Source organism: Dipodomys spectabilis, unplaced genomic scaffold, assembly GCF_019054845.1.
Source record: "Dipodomys spectabilis isolate Male_0828 unplaced genomic scaffold, ASM1905484v1 ptg000335l, whole genome shotgun sequence".
In the NCBI taxonomy this organism is placed as follows: domain Eukaryota; kingdom Metazoa; phylum Chordata; class Mammalia; order Rodentia; family Heteromyidae; genus Dipodomys; species Dipodomys spectabilis.
In genome coordinates, this window is record NW_024871012.1 from 6137422 (window position 1) to 6162465 (window position 25044).

Here is a 25044-nt window from a genome sequence, read left to right on the forward strand (position 1 = left end):
ATCTCACGGATTTTCCTGCCCAGGTTGGCATCAAACTGTGATCCTCAGATCTCAGCCTCCTGAGTACTAGGGTGACAGGCCTGAGCCACCGGCACCCACAGGTTTTATTTTTTGACTCAGTTACATCTCTAGCCCCTTTATTTTTGAGGTAAAGTCTTGCTTTGGCCTGTGCATGTTCCTGAAGTTGAACCCTATTTTATACCTGCCACCACAGCTAGCACAACAGACACCCGCCACTACGGCAACCAATATCCTGGGCTCAACCAGCTTTGCCCTGGACCGTCCTCCAAACTCATCCTCCTAATTTCTTCTTCCGGAGCATCTGGAATTACACATGTGGGCCACTGAGCACAGCTTTGTTTTCATGCCCTTGTTTATTCACTCCCTCACTCCAAGTTGCTCTAAGAATGTTGCTATGAACCCAGGGGACCTGCCGTTACGTTGTCTGGCTTTCCGTAGCAGCTGCACCTTCCCCCAGTCCCACTAGTAGAGCACTACAGTTCTAAATCTCCCCATCCTAGCTATTACCGATTGTTTATTTTGTTCTGACAACAGTCATCCCAAAAAGGTGGGAAATGGTTTCTTATTGTGTGACTGATTAGTTCTCCATAACCACTAGTGATGCTGAGAAACTGTTCATGGACTTATTGCCAGTTTTTATGTTATCTTTTGAAAAATATGGTATGTTTAATTCCTTTTCCCTTTTCTTTTGTGTGGGTCCCAGGGCTTGAACTTGGGGCCCCTGAGCTTTCTGTGCTCAAAGTGGGTAGTTTACCACTTGAGCCACACCTCCATTTTTGGCTTTGAACTATGATTCTCAGATCTCAGCTTCTCTGTAAACTTACGGTTATAGGAATAAGCCTCAGATAGCCAGCTCCTTTTCCCATTTTTAAATTGGCATTCTGTTCTTGAATTTTAGGATTTCTCTCCATATATTCTGGATATAATCTCTTATCAGATTGATAACTTGGAATTATTCTTTCCTATTGTATGGGTTGCCTTTTTACTGTTGATTTTTTTTAATTTATTTTTTTGTCGGTCTTGGGGCTTGAACTCTGGGCCTGGGTGCTGTCCTTCAGCTCTTCAGCACGAGGCTAGCGCTCTACCACTGGAGCCACAGCGCTACTTTCAGCTTTCTGAGTGATTTGTTGGAGATAACAGTTTCACAGCTTTTCCTGCCCAGGCTGGCTTTGAAACGTGATCCTCAGATCTCAGCCTCCTGAGTAGATAGGCAAGAGCCACTGGCGCCCTGCACCGTTGATTTTGATAACCAAGTGTTTCAGGTTTTATGGTCCAGCTTTTATGGTTCACTTTCTTTGAGTGTCTAAGTATACTGTCATATCTAAAAACTCATAACCAAATTTAATGTTACAAAACTTTTGTACTTTAGGTCTTTGTTTTGGTCTGAGGTCCATTTGAATTAATCCTTACATATGTTGTTATGAAAGATTTCAACCTATCTTCATTCTTTTGGATATGGATATCAAGTTTTCTCAGCACCATTTGTTGCAGAGTGCTCAGTCATAAAGAAAATGAAATCACTAGCATGGAAATGGAGATTATGTTGAGTGAGATAAGCCAAACTACAAAAACAAAAATACACAAGTACTGCACATTCTCATTTATTTGTGAAATTTTTCTATCTTCAAGAAATGTTGGCATTTTGGTAAGGACAACATTGAAGCTGATTATCAGTGGCTTACTCCTATAACCATAGCTACTCAGCAGACTGAATCTCAGAATCAAGGTTCAGAGCTAGTAGGGGCAGACACACCTGCAAGTCTGTTATGTCCAATCAGCCGAAAGGGAAAAAGCCGAACAAGAGCCAGGCCCTGAGTTCAAACCTTAGCATATACACACACATGCATGCAGAGAGGCTGTATGGAATCTGTATATTCTTGTGGATAGCACTGGAACATTAACAGTACTGAACCCTCCAATCCACAAACATGCCTTACCATTTCTTGATATCTTCTTTAATTTCTTTCAATAATGTTTGTAAAATTTATTCATCCCCTTGGTTAATTCCTAAGTATATTATTTAGTTTCAGTGCTATTATAAATGGAATTATCTGATTTTTGGGTATACAACTGATTTTTATCTTTTGGCTTACATCTTGCTTCTCTATTGAATTCATTAATTCTAATATTCTTTTAGTGACATACTTAGGCATTCTATATACAAAAGTCTTATTACCTATGAACACAGATAAGTTTACTTCCTTCATTCAATTTGGATGTCTTTCCTTTTTAATTTTTCTGATTTAGTTTGAATAGAACTTCCAACACTATGTTGAATAGAAATAACACAACTTGAGCACCTTCTTTGTTTTCTTCCTGAGCTTAGAGGAAAAAGTTTCAGTCTTTCATCACCAAATACACTAGTAGCTGTGAGCTCCTTTTTTTTTTTTTTTTATTGTTTTTATTATGTTGACATTATCTCTCTGTTCCTGGCTTATTTAGGGTTTCCCCTAAAAACAAGCTCTAACAAGTCTTCTCTGATTATCCTAGAACTCACCATGTAGGCACACACTAGGTATGTGAGCAAAAAAGAACATTTCAACATGATAAACCTTTACAGATTACCTGAGAAAATAATTTGATTTACTATGCTTTTCTTGTGAATTTTAAAAGTATTCTCTTAAAACTAAAGCTAGCTTCAACTGTCCGGGAACATCGTATAAATGGGTGTGCTATGCTCCTTCTATATACATATTCATACAGATATACTATCCTTTAGCCATAGAAACATACCTTTACAATGTACTGCAATGGCACCTTGAGCATTTTCACAAATATCCAGAAATTCACTGACGATGTCTTCAGTAGGGGTGGTGCCATCCGCAAAGAAGAGGTCATGGTGATCAAAGCCGGCATCCATAAAGCGTTTGGCATCATACATCTTTTTATTCAGACGGATAATGGTAGTAATATTGTGTCTCTTAAAATATGGAATATAAGTCTCAGGAGAATGTTGGTGGTAGCCTACATAAAGAAGAAATGCACCAGGTTCCAAACTGTAGATATGGTAGATAGGTGCACACAACAGAGGAAAGCCAGCAGGAGGAACAGAATAAGTGGGAACAGCCCACACTAAGGGAAGAATGTAAACATCACCTGATGTGGAAAAAATAACTTGTAAAAAATTAGTATTGGGGGGGGAAGGGGGGGAGGGGGGAGAAGGATTGGGATTGGAGGGGAGGGGGGAGGCTGGGAAGGGATGTGAAGGGTAAACAAAGGAGGAGGCTGCAATGCTTGGTAAGAAATGTATGCATTATCCTGCCCATGTAATTGTAAACCCTCTGTACAGTATGTTCACAAATAAAATTAAATTAAATTAAAAAAAATTATTATTGTGGCAATACCATACAGAGGGGTTACAATTACATGGGCAAGATAGGGAAAAAAATAACACATCAAAGCTCATAGAATTCACAAACTGTATAGACCATGATAATGACAATTTGCCTTGTGAAAATTAAAATGTGTTTGTGACTCTAAGTATCACTATTCCACCATACTGTGAAATATGTGAAATTTATGAAATCACTTAGTCTCAATTAAAGAAAAAAGAAGGGATGGGTTAGCAGAGATGGGTGACAATGTTATCAGACACTTTGTGCTCATATACTGTTTTGTAGAATGGGAATTTCTTTGTATAACTACTTAAAGATAATAAAAAAGAAATTATTCAGGAAAAAAAAAAAAAGAAATGCAACAGATCTTGTAAAAGGAAGAGAAAGAAAACCATGAACAGTTTCACCTGTAATTGGGTAGAAACTGAACACCATTTTGGTTATAACTATAAAAAAAAATGTAAAGTTACAATTCAAACAGAATGATGTACTCAAATGACCAAGTATGCTTAGATGGTCAAGCTGAGTGTAACTGTTTGTGATTCCCAGCAGGTCACTATATTGATGCCCAACAAGCAACATCACACAATAGCCCGAAACTCCTGGATGTAAACCTCCCCACCTCAGCCTCCTGAGCAGCCAGGACTAAAGGCGCACCAAGCTTTTTGGTCTCTTTCAAAAGAAAATATAAGGCTGGAAGTATGGCTCAGTGGCAGAGCACCGCACCTGCTAGCAAGCAGGAAGCCCTAAATTTAAACCATATTACCTCCACAAAAGAAAATCTAAAAGAAAAATTTGGAATTTAATAACGAAACTATAATGGCCTCATAATTTTCCATACCATTTTCAAGTCTGGATCTTGAATGAGGTCCACAGAAGGCAAGAAATCGGTCTGGTATTATCCAATTGAAATCTCCATTTTCTGCTTTCTGCAAGGGAAGACCAGCACAATACTGAGGTCTCTGAGAGAGTTTAAATCTCTTTGGTTCCACATATTATCTGGTTATAAATGCCCCTGAGACAGAAATCTGAAAGTTTCTCTGCTATGACATGAGTATTCTTAGGGAAGAGTTAGCCTCGCCTCAGTCACCTCCCTTTACTGTTTGTTTCTCTGCTGTGGTGGTCAGTCCTTGGAAACTAGAGCTACTGCCTCCAAATGTACTACGTCCTTGGTTATGATATCTGAAATTCTTTATCTAAAGAAATTCTTATTCTTATCAAAAAATAAACTTCTATTATGAGAAATGTGGAAACTCCTGTTTTCCTAAATGAATGGCTTCCAATAAGAGCAACTGTGACTCCTTGAAAACAAAACAAGAGAGAGAGAACAGCCATTCATATACCTGGCTTCTCATTATTTACAGACCTATTTATACAATTACACTCTTTCTACCATTTCTCTATCAAAAGGGGCCATAAAAATTCCAACCCCAGCCAGGCGCCGGTGGCTTACGCCTGTAATCCTAGCAACTCAGGAGGCTGAGATTTGAGGATAGCGGTTCAAAGCCAGCCCCGGCAAGAACATCCCTGAGAATCTCCAATAAACCACTAGAAAATGGGAAGTGGCTCAAGCGGTAGAGTGCTCGCCTTGAGCTGAAGAGCACAGGGACAGCGCCCAGGCCCAGAATTCAAGACCCACGATTGACCAAAAAAAAAAAAAAAAAAAAAAAAGAAAGAAAGAAAAAAAAATCCAACCCCCCAAAATCTTGTAACAAGTATATAAAACCATTGTATATCTAAACCAAAAAAAAAAAAAAAACAAAAACAAGAATATGACTGCTATCTAAAACCGTGGAAATAACCTTCAAGTCCTTTGGCTTGAATTACCTTTGCAATTATTACTAATATATAGTAGACACTTCATAGTAATAGAAATTTGTCATCATGAAATGGAAAGCAGAGACTTTTAAGCAAGAGTTGTAGAAGACATGGAGAGTGGAGGAAAGAATTAAGTGTTTCAAAATAAACTGACAGTTCCTTGAACATTACAAAGAGCCAGACTGGTAACTTCAAGCTTCTACTTAATAACTGAGCAGCCTGGTGAGCCTGTATTCTGTAATACTAGGTTAAGACAGCAAAGAGAACAAGCGCTGCTACATACCGGGAAAAAAACACAGAAATTTAATAGGAAACCTGTCATTAGATATTGGCCAGAACCAGATTTCACTGACTAGCATCACGGCTTCTGACACTCATTCTGCACTCAGACGTGAAAAGAGGGAAATGAGAACAATGAAAGATACTAATCTCAAGTCTCCAGATACACCTGGAACACTGGTCTGAGACCACCCAAACAGTTCCCTGCTTCCTGCCAGCATGGTTCTGCTGCCACTCACATTTCTGTAGGGCAGGTGGCAGGAGATGGGCGATTTGGCCTCTGTAATATTCCATAATAATACATAAAAACATCACTGTGCTTTTAGGCCAACTGCTATTTTTTTACTACTTTGCTCAACTGAAACAAAGAAAACATATCGTACTTTTCATGTGTAATTTTAGAGAAAAGCATAGAAAGTATTATAACTTAGCCATTCTTGGTAGTTTACAGAGGTAAGTTATAGACTGGACTATAGAATGGAATGCTATTACAGAGAAGTTACCTACTACAACATGCCTTTATATCCCAGCAACAACTGGCCTTCACCTTCATATTATCTCAATTCATCAATGAAACAGCTCAGTTGTATTTAAATGCATTACACAGTAATTCAGAGCCAGTGGCTCACGCCTGTCATCCTAGCTACTAAGGAGGCTGCAATCTGAAGATCACAGTTCAAAGCCAGCAAGGGCAGGAAAGTCCGTGAGATTCTTATCTCCAATTAACCACCAGAAAACCAGAAGTGGCGCTGTGGCCCAAGTGGTAGAGTGCTATCCTGAGCTGAAGAGCTGAGGAACAGTGCCCAGGCCCCCAGAGTTCAAGCCCCACAAGTGACAAAAAAAAAAAGCCAACAGGACAAATATTTATACCCAAAAGAGCTTTAGTATAGCATTTTACTATTATTTATGTGAAGGAAAGAAGGCTTAGGTTTATTCTCCTTGAAGATATAGTATGATGTAATGAAAGAAGGCTTAGGTTTATTCTCCTTGAAGATATAGTATGACGTAACACCTGTGCTTTTGTCTGCCTGTACGAACCCTCTTTTCTTTATTTTTGTCTGGATGATCTCACAGGGCTAGCCCCATCGCTGAGGATCCTGTGGTAGCCACAGAATGAAGTCTAGCCAGAACATTCCACATTCCTCCTGCAGAACACTCAAGGACAGGAACAGTCTGTGTCATGCCAACAAAAAAGGTATCCACGTGTCTTGTTATGGGGCTAAGGATTCTTTTGTGATGAGTGTGTCAACATGGAGAAAACTACTAGAAGCCACCTCTATCGCTACCCAACAGGCCTGGCCTGAGGATAACACTAGTTTTCATTTAGTTCTCACTGGGCTGAGGCTCCAGAATGGAGTCATATTTAAGGCATACCTGCTCCTGCATTTTGCAATTTCTAAAATCGGGTCAAAATTCCACTTTCACCTAAGCCAATTGTGTTTACTTTCTGTAATTAAACAGAAGTGTCTGGACTTATCAAGGTGGGTAAAAACAAAGGTACTTCTGAGGCTATTGGATAATGTAATACCATTCATCTTATCAATGTGACCATTCATACCATCTGCTACAAGACCATTCATCTTATCATAAAAATTACAAACTAGCAGGGCGCTGGTGGCTCATGCCTGTAATCCTAGCTACTCAGGAGGCTGAGATCTGAGGATTGCAGTTCAAAGCCAGCCTGGGAAGGAAAGTCCGTGAGACTCTTATCTACAGCCACCAAAAAACCAGAAGTGGTGCTGTGGCTCAAGTGGTAGAGCACTTGCCTTGAGCTGAAGAGCTGAGGGACAGAACCCAAGCCAGAGTTCAAGCCCACAACCAACAAAAATAAATAAATGAATAAATGAATACAAACTTCACTTAAGTACTATATCAAGGTCATCAACACTAAAGAAAAAAAAGTAGGCTGGGAAGGTGGCTTAGTGGTAGAGTACTTGCCTTGCATGCATGAGGCCCTGGATTCAATTCCTCAGTACCACCTAAGCAGAAAAAGCCAGAAGTGGCACTGTGGCTCAAGTGGTAGAGCGTTAGCCTTGAGCTGAAGAGCTGAGGAAGACTGACAAAAAAAGAAGGAAGGAAGGAAGGAAGGAAGGCAAAGAACAGAAAAGAACAAGGTACTCTGGAACCTTAATCAAGTCAGAAATCACTAGTAAGAATCAGAACTGAAAAAAAAAGGATATGGGCTTTTTACTCTAAATTGTTTTCCTTTGGTAGGCAAATTGGGAGATTGTAGTAAGAGAGGAAACTGTCACTTGTAGGATGATTAAATTCTGGAGATCTAATACATGCATCACATACTTGTAACCTGCTTGATACACACACACACACACACACACACACACACACACACACACAGAGCAAACTGCAAGGTGTTAATTACTCACAATGAGTGTACACATCAAATATAAAATATTAGTCAGTAATACCTCAATATAGCTTTGGGGAGTTTAGAACATCACCCTTCAACACTTACTTCATAGTATTCATATTCATCCAGGTTGAATGAGTTGAAGTTAAAGAAGCCATACTGCATTGCCTAGAATCCAAAAGAAAGCTTTGAAGATCACAGCTGCAAAGAAGGAACAATTTCCTACCCACTTTTCTAGTAACATCAGAAGGTAACTAAGAAATATTATTTGTATTAGATTTAGATTACTTTCCATCGAGTGGTTTTCAAATGCTTATATGAAATGGTGATTAGTTACAACAGCATTTATTTCTGTCCTATGCATGTATTAACACCTTCAGAGCAATCCAATGACGTCCCCAGTAATCATGGCTGGAGAGGCAGAAGGTTTTAGCCAATACAATTGTCTAAAAGTACCTTGAGGCAAGAATCATGGGCCATTTTATGCCCCACAAAACACACACACTTCATTTTCACTTGTAAATTGTTCTGAACAGTCAAAAGAGATCAATATTCCCTATACTGAAGACAATCCAGACAAAACCCTAAACTTCAATTGTATTATTATGTGCCAGTACTCAGGGTTTTTTTGTTTTTTGGTTAGTCATAGAGCTTGAACTCTGGACCTGGGCCCTGTCTCTCAGTTCTTCAGCTCAAAGCTAGCGCTCTACTGTTGAACCACAGAGCAGCTTCGGTTTTGTGGTGGTTTATTGGAGGTAAGAGTCTCACAGACTTTCCTGCCAGGGCTGCCTTTGAACCATGATCCTCAGATCTCAGATCTCAACCTCCTGAGTAGCTAGGATTACAGGCATGAGCCACCAGTGCCCGGCTTGTACTCAGGTCTTAACTCAGGGATTCATACTCACTTGGCCTGTTTGCTCAGCTGGCATCCTACCACTTGTGCTACATCTCCAGCCTTGCTTTCTGTTGTTACTTATTTTGGAGATTACTCTCTAGACATTTCTGGCCAAGCTTAGCTTTAATCCATGATCCTCAAAATCTCAGCCTCCAATTAGCTAGGATTACAGACATGCGCCACAATACGAAATTTAAGTGTTTGAGAAAAAAATCCATTTTTTTCCATAAAAATTTTCTCTGCCACCCTTACTGAGTAGCAAGAGTAGCAAAAGGCAAGTGAATATAAGTAGAGCATCTATTTTCAAAGATCACTGGGTGAAAGCAAGAATTCTTCATTTTTTTCTTTTTTTTTTTTTTATTGTGAAAATACCGTACAGAGGGGTTACAATTACATGGGCAAGATAATGAGTACATTTCTTATCAAGCATTGTCTTCATTTTTTTAAAAGATTGGTATACATTAGTTGTACAAGGAGAGAATCATCATGACATATCCATACAATATTCAAGTCTATTTCACTCAATCTAACCCCCTCCCACCAATTCCCCTTACTTCCCTCCCTCAGATGAGTATATACTGTTTTGCTCAGAATAACCCTCACTATTAGAAGCAAGAATTCTTGATCAACAAGGTATTGATTCAAAGTGAGTGACTTATAAACACAGTCCTCAAAATGTAAACTACTAAAATATCAATGTAAAGTAAGAACGATAGGATACCACGCCAAAAATAATGCCCAATTTATTAAATATAGTTACAAGAGTCTCCCCTTACCTGGGGGAAATACAGTCTAAGATTCTCAGTGGATACTAGAAAATAGATAGCATATGACCCTGTGCATATGAGTTTGTTTTCTTTTATGTACATACTTATGATAAAGTGTAATTCATAAACTAAGGCACAATAAGGTATTAACAGTAACTAATAATAAAGTTGACCCTAACAATATGCTGTACTAATAGATATTTAAAATGCATCAACTGTTTATTTCTGGAATTTTCCATTTAATATTTGAGCATTGAAGCACAGGAAATGAAGAAAAGGATAAAAAAAAAGACAGCAAACTATGGTACAGTACAAATTCCAAAACCAAACCCATGGTAAGTTTTCTGTGTTTGAATTTAACTAACTTGATGTATTTCACATTATTTGGACTAGAGTTGTTCCTAACAGAGTGATACCGTGAAATACAGCTTGGGGCTGGGAGTGTAGCTCAGTGGTGGAACACATGCTGGACAAGGCCCCCAGGTCAATTCCCAGCACCAAAACCAACAGAAGGAGGGCAGGGGAAGGGTGGGGTATGTGACTACAGTTTTCCTTTCCTGTGAAGTTCACAGTACAAAATGTAAATGATTACACTGATATATGCTTCCTATATGCAATAATATTGAAAATCAGCCACAAATCAGCTCAGCTTCACCTGAGCCTCAGGAGCCTGAAATAAAACTATAGAATTTAACTATATAATGTAACAACATTTTTTCCAATGAGTTCAATCAAAAACAGAAAATGCTACACATTTCACTAAACATTTTACTCCTTTTGAAGAGCTGAGGACTGAACTCAGGGCCTTGCACTTGCCAGGCAAGTGCTCTTCCACTGAGCTAAATCCCCTACCCCACAGTAGGCATTTTCTAAGGTTTTACCTTTTCTTTTTAAAGGTGACTACGCCTACAGACATGACATGCTCCCTGAAGCCTACCTGGCAGGGACTGTAACTGCAAATAGGAAGTTGCTCTCTGATCTCCACCAGTACCCATCAACTGTCAACGGAGGTCGGACAGCACTGCATCAGAGCTGATGGCCTCTACACAAACAGCTCTGCAGCCTAGAGAGCCACCGGACTGAAATCCAAGCAAATTGAGTCTCATCCTCACTGCCTGATACAGGAAAAAAGCTGTGCTCACTGGTCTCTGAATTCCTACAGACTTGGTCTTCTCATTTGAAGACACAACTTTGTCCAACTTCCCAGATAGCCACTGTGTTTCACTGTACCAGGAAGTAAACCTAGGCTCCTTTTGCCCCTGAAAAAATAAACCAGGTGAAATAAGCTATTTTAGAAGTTTTCTTTGATCCAGTGACGGCAATTAGTTCTTTGTGCTGCCCTGACATTCAAGAAATTTACCTGCAGGAGTTATAACCATGGCTGTCTGTCTACTTAGGGAAACCTAGGAGGCCCTGTCATCATTTAGAATGATACACAAAGCATGTTCTCTGAATACATGGCAGAGGTTGTAAGACAGGAAAGTTACTTAAAATCACAATGGCTTTGTGTGTTTCTGGTACTGAGCTACACCTTCAGCCCTGAACAGTTTTGAGAAAGCATTAGTGACCCATTTATAGCAATATGTAGAACCTTGTAATGAACCAGTTAGCTTCACCAATTTTCCTGTTGAAGGAGAAATAAAACACACCCAAAGAAACAAATCTATATTTCAGTTACTGCATTATATAGGTACTGGTTGAAAATACCATTTGTGGAAAAGTAGACCCGTAAAACAAAGAGAACTGGAAGCGAGTAATCTATTTACTTCTCTCTTAAACCACAGCACACTATGAATCCTTTTTTTTTTTTTGGGTGGGGGGGGGGGGGTCGGTCGTGGGGCTTGAACTCTGGGCCTGGGCGCTGTTCCCTGCACTCTTCAGCTCAAGGCGAGCACTCTACCACTTGAGTCACAGCACCACTTCTGGTTTTCTAGTGATTTATTAGAGATAAGAGTCTCACAGACTTTCCTGCCCGGGCTGGCTTTGAACCGCAATCCTCAGATCTCAGCCTCCTGAGTAGCTAGGACTACAGGCGTGAGCCACCGGCACCCAGCATACTATGAATCTTTTAAGCCACAGCATATTTTGAATCTGGAACCTAATCACTTAACTGTTTCTTACTGTCTGTTGTTTATTTCTATGATGCAGGAGATCAAATTGTTTCTCTAATTAGCTAAGCATGTGCTCTTCCCCAGCCCAAGCTCCTGGTTTTGTTTTTATTTTTCAGTCTCCTGTTTTTTAAGTGGCTTTCTTCCTACTCATGCACGGAAGCATTCAGAAATCCAGACCAATTATTTCCTAGTTTAGAGTCATTTTAATTAGAAAATGGAATAACATCATATGAATCTTAGAAGAAATTCTAATGAATCTTTGTGTAAGAAAGCCTTGTCTTCTAGAAACTGTCTTTCTGTTCTTCAACAACACAGAGTGCATGTATCCTGTAAGTCACTCACCTTCTGTATCGCATAAAAACAGTCGAGAAGTGTAATGTACAAACTGCAACTTCCATAGGCAGCATCTCTGAAATTTCAAAAAATATTTAAATATATCTGTTAATTTTCTGTAATACACTTAGCACAAGACAAAAATGACAAAATTTATGTATATATAGGCGTCATCTGGATAGCCAAACATATTTATACATATAGGTACATACACACACACACACACACACACATGTATGTGCATTTATTTCAATGCAACTGAGAAATCAATGTGTGAAGTACCAGGTACATGGTTGATTCCATCACTATCATTATGCTAGGGCTTCTAACAAATTAGCTGGGTAAGTTTTGTTTTGTTGTTTTTTTAGTGCCAGTGTTATGGCTTGAACTTGGAGCCTGGGCACTGTTCTTAAGACTTCTGTGCTCAAGGTTAGTGCTCGGCTCTACCATTGTAAGCTACAGTTCTACTTCTTTTTTGATGACTTCTTGGAGATAAGAACCATACAGACTTTCCTGTCCAGCTGGCTTTGAACAGAGATCCTCAAGATTTCAGCCTCTTGAGTAATGAGTAACTATGATTACAGGTGTGTGCCACCAATGCCTGGCTTAGCTGGATAGCTTCTAGTTTTTAAGGGGCCACACAAGCAACAAAACCATAGGAACAAAGGTATCTACTACCTTTGGTAGGATCATCCAAATCTTGGGCAAGTGCTTAAAAATTCATTTACAAAAAACTCCATCCAATACTGTATCAAGACAGGTCAGTAATCTTACTGTAAATTTCTTACTATCAGTTAAGAATCTGGACACACACACACACACACACATATGCACCTTTACCCATTTCTCCTTTCTGGTTATTTTATACTATTACAAGATAGAACTATTTGGATTTATTAAGCCCAAAAAAACAACAACAACAAAAAACCACCCAACCTGATGTACCTGCAGCCACAGTCCTTATATGAGGACCTTGGCTGAACAAGATTGCTAATGGGCCATCATTCGTTGCGCATACATTTTTTTTCCTAAAAACTTACACTGCACAGTAGCTTTTAATTCCTGCCCAAGATCTAAGGGTTAAGATTATTAATTTGTGCAGGATACACCCACAGTGAGAAAAAGGAGCACTTCCTCACTAAAAGTAGGCTTACGGAGCTTAAAGTGCCACTGTCTGATTAACTTGTTTGGAATTACTGAGTCACAGCTCAGTGCTAATGGCTCACATTTGTAATCCTAGCTACTCAGCAGGCGGAGACCAGGAGAACACTGGTTTAATGATAGCACAGGCAGAAAAGTCTACAAGACTCCATGTCCAAATTAACCAGACAAAAGCAGTACTGGAGGAGTGGTTCAAGGGGTAGAGCACCAACTGTGAGCAAAATAGTCAAGTGTGAAGTCCCTGAGTTCAAGCCCTTGGTACTATCTCTCATACACACACACACACACACACACACACACACACACACACGAATTGCTGAGTCATATTAATATCATAAAGACTGGACACAAAGTTTTACTACATTTTTTGTTCTTTAGGATTCTGGATCTAATACTTTCTTTTCTAAAAGTTAGGAAGAAGAGCTGTGGTATATGTATCACGGTAGTAAAGCATCTGCCAGAAGTCTGAAACCTCGGTTTGATCTCCAGCACAGTAAGATGGATGGTTGATTAGTAGCTAGACACATAAAATGCACATCTTCAGCCACTATTCACTCTACCACCACCAGAACTTCTAGGGATAGGTACGATTTTGAGAGGGGGCAATTGCTGGTGCAGGTTTTGAACTCAGGGCCTTGTGCTTGCTTGACTGCTTGCTTGGCTAGTAAAATAACACTTGAGCAATACCTTTAGTACAGCCCTTGATGACTATTTTGGAAATGAAGTCTCTTGGACTTTTCTGCCCTAGCTGGCTTCAAATTCCCATCCTCTGTAGCTCAGCCTCCTGAGCAGCTAGAATTACAGGCCTGAGTCACAGAAGCCTGGTGATAATTTGTGTTTTTTGAGGTCCTCCAAAGCTGAGAGGTGTAACTTGGCTCACTGGTAGAGTGTTTTACTAGCCTGTCTAAAACTCCAGCTTCTGTTCTCCACACTACAAGAAAAAAACAAAATCCTGACGTCCTCCAGGTGAATGTGATTTATTTTCAAGTTTATGAACCACAGGCAAATACTTGTTTTGTACAAATAAGTTTTTTTTTTGCTAGAACATTTTTATACGAAGAAGGGAAGGGAAGAAAAGACTGTCTGTCACAGGTAATATGATGACCTCTCAAACTGAATCCCAATTACTTTATGTCTCTCCTCCATTAACACTAGTTGTTCTTGTAACAGAAAGTATTACTAGCAAGTAAAACCTTCTGAAACTACTCATAATTCCCACTTTAGTTAAGGGCATGCTGATTCAGTGTTCTAACGATTTTGATATATGCATTTGAGAACATACCAAAGCAAGGCCTGCTCTATCCCGTACCGTCTCAATATACTCTTCATGTATCACCCTATCCTGAGCAGATGACAAGCTTATGTTATTTCATAATCATCTCCAACTTTAAACACATCAACACCTCATTTCTCCCACCCAAGCAATCAGCCTCCTCAACTAACTACACAGAGGAGCAATCTGGGATCTGGACACAAGATCTGGACACAAGCCTTTGTGACAGAAAACAATACTTATCACCAAGATCATTTAACTTGGAAGCTATTCACCAGCTTCAAAACTGAGAAACAATGTCAAATACTTTCATAATAACATATTCCCGATGGCCAAAAACTGCAAGTAACTCAAATATCTATCCAGATGATAGCAGATAAAATAAAAACTGTAGTATACTCATACCATGGAGTGCTTAAAAAAAGCAGTGAAAAGAATGAACTGCCACAAGCAGACAGATTTCATATATATATATAACCACTTCCAGAGCTCCCCAAGATACAAACTAAGGATTCCAGACATAAGTGATTCAAAGACAAACAAGAAGCCGGGCGCCAGTGGCTCATATCTGTAATCCTAGCTACTCAGGAGGCTGAGATCTGAGGATCACAGTTCAAAGCCAGCCCAGGCAGGAAAGTTTGAGATTCTTATCTCCAATAAACCTCTAGAAAACTGGAAGTGGTGCTGTGGCTCAAGCAGTAGAGCACTTGCCTTGGGCTGAAGAACACAGGGACAGCGCCCAGGCCCAGAGCTCAAGACCCACAACTGACCCCCCCAAAAAAAACAAAACAAGACTAACTGAGGATGGTGAAAGTCACAGTAGCAGTTCCTTGGCAGGAGTTAATGACTGACTGCAAATGGATGGAAGGGAATCCTGGGGGAATGTTCTAGATGCTGACATGTGGCAGTTACACACACCCATGTGAAACTGGACTGTGGGCTTCGGATGAGTGTTCTCGGGCTGAGCTTACAGAGGAAGAAGAGGTAGAGCAGGCAGTACACTCTGGATTCAATTCCTAGCAACACACAGAGATTTTTTTTTTTTTAAACAAGATTAGTGTTTTCTTTCAGAACTGTATTTAAGTTATAGGCTCACTTTGAAAAGGAAGGAGGGGAATGAAGTCACCACGTTTAGTTAAGGGCCAGGCACCATACCAAGGGCTTTACTGCTAGAAGTGCCTCCATCTGCACAAGGCCTTTCCACAGTATTCTTCTTCTTTCTGAGTCGACCTGGGTTCAAACTTGCAAAGGACCACAAAGACAACAGTGGCAAAGTTGAGAGGCAATTCTCTCACTCAACTGATGTCAACAACCAGGCAAGCTATCTCAAGAAATTAAATATAATTGGATATATTCTAATTATAACCACATGTTTATGTTTTGAAACTCAAAGAACTATTGTTAAGCTTAATTAAATCTAATTATCTATCAATACTGAACATAAAAGACATTTGCTGAAAACTAATGCTGTTCTTTCTTTTCTTTAAAGTTTTTAATTGTACAGGTGACGCACAGAGGGTTCCAGTTACCCTTGTCAGGTAATGAGTGCATTTCCTTTTGAACAGTGTCACTTCTTTCCTCGTTTCCTCCCAGCTTTTCCCTCCCTGGCCCTGACACACAAGTGAGTATCACTGCTGAACTCGTTCTGTGCTTCCCCTTCTCCTCCAATGCCATTCTTTTTTGTTTTCTTGTTTTTGTTTGGCTGGTAACTGGGTTTGAACTCAAGTACTAGCTTAGCTTTCTCACTTATAGCTAGAACTTTACCACTTTAACCACTTCTCCAACCCTGGTTTTTGCTGGTTATTTTGGAGATGGAATCACAAGGATTTTGCTATGGAGGCTGGCTTTGTTTGAACTGAGATCTTCTGTATCTCAACCCAATAAATAGTACTGTGGCTGCAGCATAAGTACTATTCATCCATAACCTCATATTGGCAATATTTGTTTACGTGTATTCTATATACTTGGAGGGGTAAGGATTAAAAAGATGTGATGTAATTTATTTCAAAATACTATCAGATCTTATGCATTCTAATTGGCCTATTCTCTTCCTTTTCTCCCTCACCCACCTGAGTGTGTGTGTGTGGGGGGGGGGGGGGGGAGACAGACAGACTGGGCTTGAACCCAGGGCCTCCTGCTCTTGCTGGGCTTTTCCATTCACAGCTGGCACTCTACCTCCTGAGTAATGCCTCTAGTTCTAACTTTTTACTAGCTCCCTGGAGATAAGAGTCTTAATTTATCTGTTCTGGCTGGCTTCCTATCTCAATCCCATCAACTGGCTCATCTCTTTTTACTAGAGAAAGGGTCTCATTATAGCCTATGCTGTTACACTGAACCTTGACTCTCATGCTTTAACCTGATAAATACTGAGATACAAGCTTGTGCCACATTCCTGGCTCCTATTTTCTAATTAGTAAGTTCAATAAAACAGCAAAATGTCAATTTTAATATTTTAAGTCCATCATAGACTGATACTTTCATTAAAAAATACTGTATAAAAGATACAAATAGTATACCTATTACATACTTGCAATACTAATCTTATTTTTGTAAATTAAAATAAATTTCCAGAAACATGAGAAAAAAAATATAAAACACAAGTCCAACTTCTTTCCTAGTTTGGTTCTGTAAGACTTTACTAAATTACTATGAACATCACTACAATCTATCTCTCAATTTCTGTATACATCTCATCACATGCTACTGACAGTAAGTTCATAGCCTGGCACAACTCTAGTTTGAGAAATACTATCTTAGATAAATTAAGTACTCTGGCATCTCTGACTACAGAGATTCAAATTTCACAAAGCTAACTAGCTTTAATTAAGTCATTTTTTTTTCTTAAAGAGAAAACAGCTGGCTGGACCAGAGAAACAAGCTTCATTTCTCAGTGTTAAGTTTCAATCATGTCCCACAAGGTGACAAGCAGTAACATTTTATTCAGCATCTGTTATGTATGTATGTATTTTGCTGGTCTTGGGGCTTGAACTCAGGGCCTGGATGCTATCCCTGAGCTACTTTTGCTCTAGGCCAGTACTCTACCACTTGAGCCACGATGCCACTTTCCGCTTTTTCTGAATAGTTTATTGAAGATAAAAGTCTCATAAACTTTCCTGCCTGGGCTGGCTTCCAATCAAATGGCAACCCTCAGATCTCAGCCTCCTGAGTAGCTAGGATACAAATGTGAGCCACCAGTGCCCAGCTTCAGCACCTGTATTTAAATTAACGTAAAACTTCTTTTCCATACTAACAGTGTGTCATGGATCCTTACTTTGATTCTATGAAATGATTGAACTTACTCATATTTTAAGACCTTATACTGCAAACTATTAGAATGTTGCTATGAAGGATTACTACTGTAAAGGAGTTCTGTAGAACAAAATTACCAGTGCATCAAGAGATGACCAATGTACCTCTGCCACAGAGACCAGCATTTCTTATAAAAGAATCATGATTGCCACTAAAGCTGAGAAGATAATGGTGTACACTTCAGTTTAGTACCTCCCTTTTCCCATCAAACAACACAGTACTTAATATGATCTGTTAGCTAGGATGAAAGGATAATACTGGTGTTAATTCGTATAATTTGCTCAATCACTAGTGCATTGTCCTCCATCCATTAATGAATCCTGCAGACCACCCCAACAAATTTCTTTCCACAGAGTAAGTTCATGGACGACCCACTAGAGTTTTTGGGTTGTTTTGGTGCTGGTACTGGGGCATAAACTCAACACCTGGGAGCTGTCCCTTACCTTTTTCACTACAGGATGGCACTCTACCTCTTGAGCCAGAGATCAGCTTCCAGACTTTTGGTGATTAATTAGAGATAAGAGTCTCATAGACTTTCCTGTCCAGGTTGACTTACAACTCCAATTCTCAGCTAGGTTTACAAGCATGAGCCACTGGAGCCTGGATTCCCTGCAGTTATTTGAAAAGAATCTGCCTACAATTAGGGAGCTACACTCCACATCCACAATGACATCAATAAGATTCATAACTTTATGTATTCAAGGATAAGGCCAGAATGTTCAAAATTGAAGTACTCCTCAGAAACAATGAACTAATGTGAAGAAAAGAAAATGTGATTGTCAGTTAATAATGAAAATATCAATGAAGTAGGCAACAGTAAAACTGCTCCGGTTAGTATCCACCAAGCACCATAAAGTACTTAAATTATATAGCTAAGTACTTTGCTAAAGAAGTAGAGACCTTAAAATTTTGATTCAAAGAAATAAAGTACCAGACTCCCTTGATCCATACCCTTTTAAAGATATTCACAATTTTTCCCCTGGTCGTGGGGCATCAACGCTGGGCCAGGGCGTTGTTCCTCAGCTCTTCAGCTCAAGGCTAGCGCTCTACCACTTGAGCCACAGCGCCACTTCTGGCTTTTTCTGCTTATGTGGTATTGAGGAATTGAACCCAGGGCCTCATGCCTGCAAGGCAAGCGCTCTACCACTGAGCCACCTTCCCAGCCCCTCACATGGTAAAGCTAAGCTGGCAATATGATTTGAGCATTTGGAAAGGTATTATCATCTCCTACCTCCACCTCCATGGCATAGCAGCTTAACTGGTTCTGCTGGCAGTGGTTCCACATTAACAACCTCTCACTCACTACTACCTCTTCTGGCTAGGTTCCTAGGAAAATGGGGTCAGTTTTTGCCTCGGGTTTTGCTCCTGATTTCTGGGCAAAATTACTGCTTAGCTCCTCAGTGGTAATTCTGGTGCCATAACTCCAGGATTGGCACCTGGTTTCAAAACCTATTTTTTGTCAATGCCAAGGGATTCTCAATTAGGACACATGGGTTCCCTCACTCCACCGTGACCACATACAGTGTCCGTCACTGTGTGGACATACTCTGGCCTCATCACTGGGGTGGGAGTGGGGCAGTCACTGGCATCCAACAAGCAGAGATGCTGTTAAACTTCCCATGATGCCCAATACACTCTTCATAAAATGCCAGCAGACTGGTGAGAACCCTACATCCGTAGTGTTACTTGCACCCACCCTAAAAAACACCTATTAGCAGCAGGTTGTTTTTCAGAAACAGCTACCAAGGTATTGCTGGCAAGAGTCTGGTTAAATCAATCTGTCAGATCATTCTTTTTTGTGTGTGTGTGATGTCATGGGGCTTGAACTCTGGGCCTGGGTGCTGCCCCTCAGCTCTTCAGCTCAGGGCAAGCGCTCTACCACTTGGGCCACAGCGCCACTTCTGGTTGTCTGGTGGTTTATTGGAGATAAGAGTCTTATGGACGTTCCTGCCTGGGCTGGCTTTGAACTGCAATCCTCAGATCTCAGCCTTGTGAGTAGCTAGGATTACAGGTATGAGCCACCAGAACCCAGCTATCAGACCATTCTTATATTTACCTGAAAGGAATATAGGATGTATCTCCAAGGATTAATATTCTGTATGCTTCTTCTGGAGTCCTCCCCAAATATATAACCTACATTTAAAAAAAAAAGAAAAAGGCAATTTACTTTTAAATATTCAATTCAAATTTTCTACAATTTCTAGTCAGTCAGCTACATGGGGCTGAAGCCTTTGCAGGGACCCTTAGCCCCTCAGGACTGGATTCTCAGTCTGCATATATCATCATAACTGGTTTCTATTGTTTGCATATGAGCCTAGATTAGTAACTCTGCAGAGCAACCTTTTATGTAAAGTATGGCATTGTAAAAACCAATCCTCCAAGTCGAGATGTTAAGAGTGCTACAGGGTTTTATCTCACCTCCTTCCAGGATTTCACAGGGTGTTCTGGTGAACGCCTCTGAACTGACAAACAAGCGGAATTGGGGGTTGGAAGTGAACACACAGAAGCAGATTTTTGGGGAGGGGAGGCCATGATGCTGGGGATGGAACCCAGTGCCTTGTAGATTCTGGGCAAAGGTTCTGCCTCAGAGCCACATCTCGAGTCCAGAACAAAGCTTTGAGTTAACACCATCCACATTGCCTGTGTAACTTACAATGCTGTACATTTCCCATAAATGGTTTCATTTCCATCTTTTGCATTTAGAACCACACAGTATGTTTCAATTTTCATCTGGTAGAATGTCAAAATCTATTCTTTGACACGGGAGGTTCATAAGTGGTATTCCCTGCATTTCCAAACATCTCTTCTTGTCTACTTAGCCATTTATTGTTTGATTGGGTATAGGATTTTTCTTGGTAGTCCTTTTCTCTCAATTACTTATACTGTTCCAACATAATTTTAATTTCTAGTACTCTAAAAATATTTGAACCTCTCTTTATAAATGTGCTTTTCCTAGGAATTTGAGAGTCCAAAACCTTCACCTGCATCTCTCTAAATAAACATAGGTATCAGCTCACAACTCCCACTGAGGCTACCCAGAATTTCAGAATCTTCCTGAAGGGTATTTTCCATTCATGTAGAATAGAAATTAGTGAAAATCAGGCAGCTGTATCATCACCAAATACCAAAACTTTCTTTGAGAATACACACGTAAAAATGAAATCACTAGACTAGTGGTAGAGTGTGCCAAACGTTTAGCACATACAAGGAATCATTACAATATTAACTACAAACTTTTCAGCCCCGTTACTTAACATTATATATGCCAATTATTCCTCGGCCAAACTAAGCATTCTGAATGAGGGCCCATGCCTTGCTTCATTTTAACTCCTGGTCCATATATCACCCATGATACCTATGATACTTAGGGAAAATTTAATACCTCAAAAAAATAGTTGATAGAAATGTAAAAATATCTTTAGATTAAGAGCAATTACTTTTAAAGCAAAATCGAAGACTCAGCAAGGATCTTTGAAACAAAGATGTATCTCAACATCTTTGAGGACATTTTTGTTGAGAGGACATTTTTCTAATGTCTAACTTCTCTTTGAATATAATTTTGTCCCATTTATTCTAAAAAAGACAAGACTAGAGAACTGTTATTAATGTATTTTAACACATATTAGTATATAAGCCGATAAAATCTCTAATAAAAGAACAATCAGAGATGAAAGCTGGTGGCTTACACCTGAAATCCTAGCTATTCAGGAGGCTGAGATCTGAGGATCATAGTTCAAAGCCAGCCCAGTCAGGAAAGTTCATAATACTCTACCTCCAATTAACCATGAAAAAACTGGAAATGGCACTGTAGCTCAAGTGGTAAAGCACTAACCTTGAGCAAAAGTGTGGGGACTGTGCCCAGGTCTTTAGTTCAAGCCCCATAATTAACAGAGAGACAGACAGACAGACAGATAGACAGACAGACAGACAGACAGACAGACAGAGACGGAGACAGAGACAAAGAAAACAACCAATCACTTCAGCAGGGCATGGTAGTGTATGCTTGTAATACCCATAGGAAGTCAGTCTTTGTTACATAACAGCCCTGCCTCAAAACAAATATAATAACAATTAATTCCAGGAATAAATGCTTTGTTAAATCTTACCTAATATCAAACAAAATTTCAATATAATTCATATAAGATTATAATTTACCTTGAACTAATCACAAGAATATCATCTAAAGCCAGGCATTAGTAGTTCATGATTGAGAACTGAGATCTCAGTTCAAAGCCAGCCTGGATAGAAAACTCTATGAGATGCTTATCTCCAAATAACTACAAAAAACCAGAAGTAGAGTAGTGGCTTAAGTAGTCAGCCTTGAGCAAAATCCTAAGAGAATGCCCAAACATACTGGGACAAGATTGAAAAAGAATATTATCTCTAATTCTTATCCAAAAGCTTGTTATTTGTCAAACATATTTGAACATACCTTTCTTCTCTAGCTTACACCTTTTAAGCATCAATGCATCAAATGACTATTTTATTATTTAGAAAAACAGCTTAAGTTCGACTGGCTTCATGAAAGTTGTGTCCAAACTTTTCATTGGCATCTTTTTCTAATTCTCTCATTCCTGTCCAGTCTCTATGTATGTCCTATCTCATCCAAGAATTAGATGAGATGCCAGAGTCTGGAGCTCATGTCGAAGGCTTGGACCACTGCTTGATGCTGCTGGGAGGGTGGGAATGTCGCTGGGGTCTGCCTGTAGGGTGCTCTTTCTTTTACCTTCCCAGTGTCATGAAGGAAGCCTCCTGCCCCACCACGTGTTCCTCCCTCATCACAGGACAAAAGCAATAGGGCCAATGGACCAGAGAGGAACCTCCCAACTTGGGAGACAAAATAAGCCTCTCTTTATAAGACAACTGCTTCCATAATTTGTTATAGTAATGGAAAGTTAACAACCCACCAGATACCTTCAATAATTTGTTCCATTGTACTTCAGTACTTCTTAGCAGATCCAATTCAAAAAACTAAAACCAAAATAACGCTCCATTATCTAAGGACCTCCTGGCCTTTGATAAAGACAGGAAAGCAAGCAGCAATTATATGGAAAAATGGTAGTCGAACATTTTCCAGCAAGAAGTATATTTTGGGAGGAATACTGGGGTTTGAACAAAATTTCATGTTTATAAGGCTGGTATTCTACCACTCAAGCCATACCCACAGATCTCTCATTTGTACTTTAAAAAAAAGTCCCATAAAAGGTAAGTCTATATCAGCACTTGCTCCAATTAATGAGAAGGTAAGTTTGTTACTGTGTGTGTGTGATTTCAATCAACTAATGAAATAAAACCCAGAGAAATCTTCAGGATTTCTTTAAATTTCTAAAAATCTTCTCTAAATCTTCTGTTATGTATGCTTTTTTTGTTCAATGCCAATTTAGGATAATTCTTCCTACTCAAGATTGTTTTTGTATATGTGTTTTCTGGTTTAATTATACAAATTGCAATAGTATCATTTCCTTGTAGCTTTCAAAATAAAAAGTTTTTAATACATTAAGTAACTGGGTTAGCCATGGAATATAAGCTCAACTGATAGAGGAAAAAGAAAAATGTAACATGCTTTTCTATGAGAAGGAAAAACTAAATGTTTATAATTTTAAAATTGTTGGGAGATAACTATATATAAATAGATAAAAATACAATGAGATAAGCTGAAAGCAATTTACAGATTTGGACTTAATCTGTTCACATAAACATTCGAGGTAGTTGGTAGCAATCTGTGTTTGTTTTTGCTTTTGTACCAACTCATCTTCCCAATTCAAAAGATAATCAAAATAAATTTACTCTAAATTTGTTTCTTGAGAAGCTAGATGCAGTGGCATGTACTTTGTCATCTCAAGTACACCGGAGGCTGAGAGGATCCAAATTCCAGGCTAGCATGGAAAAAAGCTCCCATTTCAACAAAAAAGGCTAGGTGGGTTTGGTGGTGTGTACCTGTCATCCTACTACAGAATATAAAGAAATGGATCACAGTCCCAGCCAACCATTACAAAAAGTAAGCTCTTATTTCTTGAAAGAATGGTAAGACCATAGGACACTATATGGAATGTTAAAAAAAAGAAGCAAGAAACAAATAAAATAAGCACAAAGAACTGCAATTGTGGCTCGATCAAGAGCCATTTAAATACAATTAAAAATTATTAAATTAGTAAACTAAATCAACATGATTTTATTGGAGCATGATAATCTGGACACTATAGACACTTCTAAAATTCGTTCACTATTTATTTTCATCAGAATGCGCACACTAATTCCACAGAGCTATTTTGACTAAAGAGCTGCATAGCTGGCTTCCACAGCAGCCCCAGAACACCCATCTCCTGGTGGTCACGCAGCACAGCCTCTGCGTGCGGCCCCTGCAGAAATGACAGAGTGACTCCTGAGGCCAGGTCACAGCTGACACCAGCCTGCCTTGCTTCCTCAGGTCCTTCATGCTGGGTAAAGCTATTACTCTGGGAAGATACTCAGCAGCCCAATGGTGAGGAACCACGCCTCCTGCTGAGATCCCTGACACTAACGCGTAGGCAGATGAATGTGGACCCTCCAGACACCTGCAGCACAGGGAAGACCCCAAACTAGACCCATCCCAGAGAAGCCATTCATGCAAACCTACCCACAGAATGTTTACTGTTGTCTTACGGGGAATTTACAATAGATAAAAATAACAGTATCTTAACTATCTATGATCTATCCAGTCTACCCCAGCAATGAGGAGATCACTTCAGTTCAAAAGTGAATGAAGGGAACAGGCACTGGTGGCTCACGCCTGTCATCCTAGCTACTCACAAGGCTGAGATATGAGGATCGCAGTTCAAAGCCAGCCCGGGCAGGAAAGTCCATGAGACTCTTATCTCCAATTAACCACCAGAAAACTGGAAGTGGCGCTGTGGCTCAAGTGGTAGTGCACTAACCTTGAGCTGAAGAGCTGAGGGACAAGTGCCCAGGCCCAGAGTTCAAGCCTCACAACCAACCAAAAAAAAAAAAAGTGAATGAAGGAAAATAAACCCAACTACTCCAGAGAGAGGGCTTAGGATTGCTTTGTTATTTCTCTGAAAAATGAGGATTCTCTCTGAAAGAATAAGTAACAATTTCATAAGAATGAAATACTAGTATTTAACTAAATACCGTTACCTGAGTTGCTGCGGCTCAGGCCTGACATCAGGAGGCTGAGATCTGAGGATCACCAGCAAAAAGCCCGAAACAGAGTTGTGGCTAACGTGGTAGAATTCTGGAGTTGAGGAAAAAAGCTAAAAGACAGCACCCAGGCCCTGAGTTCAAGCCTCAAGACCAGTACCAAACAAAGATTTAGAAAGGAGCAACAGAAGAGCAAAGTCTTGGGAGTGGCGTTACTAAATACAGGCATGGCTAGCC

At 39.7% G+C, this 25044-nt stretch overlaps 1 protein-coding gene across 8 annotated transcripts in view; it reads right to left on the reverse strand.

The window, feature by feature from the left end:
* Nucleotides 1–25044, reverse strand: part of Cdc14b (cell division cycle 14B) — a 103798-nt gene that overhangs the window by 24924 nt on the left and 53830 nt on the right. For all 8 annotated transcript variants that reach the window (XM_042665592.1, XM_042665597.1, XM_042665593.1 and 5 more), the window contains exons 5-9: nt 19727–19803; nt 11937–12003; nt 7927–7989; nt 4198–4285; nt 2755–2985 (exon numbers count right to left, since the gene is read on the reverse strand). In XM_042665592.1, coding sequence (XP_042521526.1) covers nt 2755–2985; nt 4198–4285; nt 7927–7989; nt 11937–12003; nt 19727–19803 — 526 coding nt within the window. The remainder of the gene's footprint in view (nt 1–2754; nt 2986–4197; nt 4286–7926; nt 7990–11936; nt 12004–19726; nt 19804–25044) is intronic.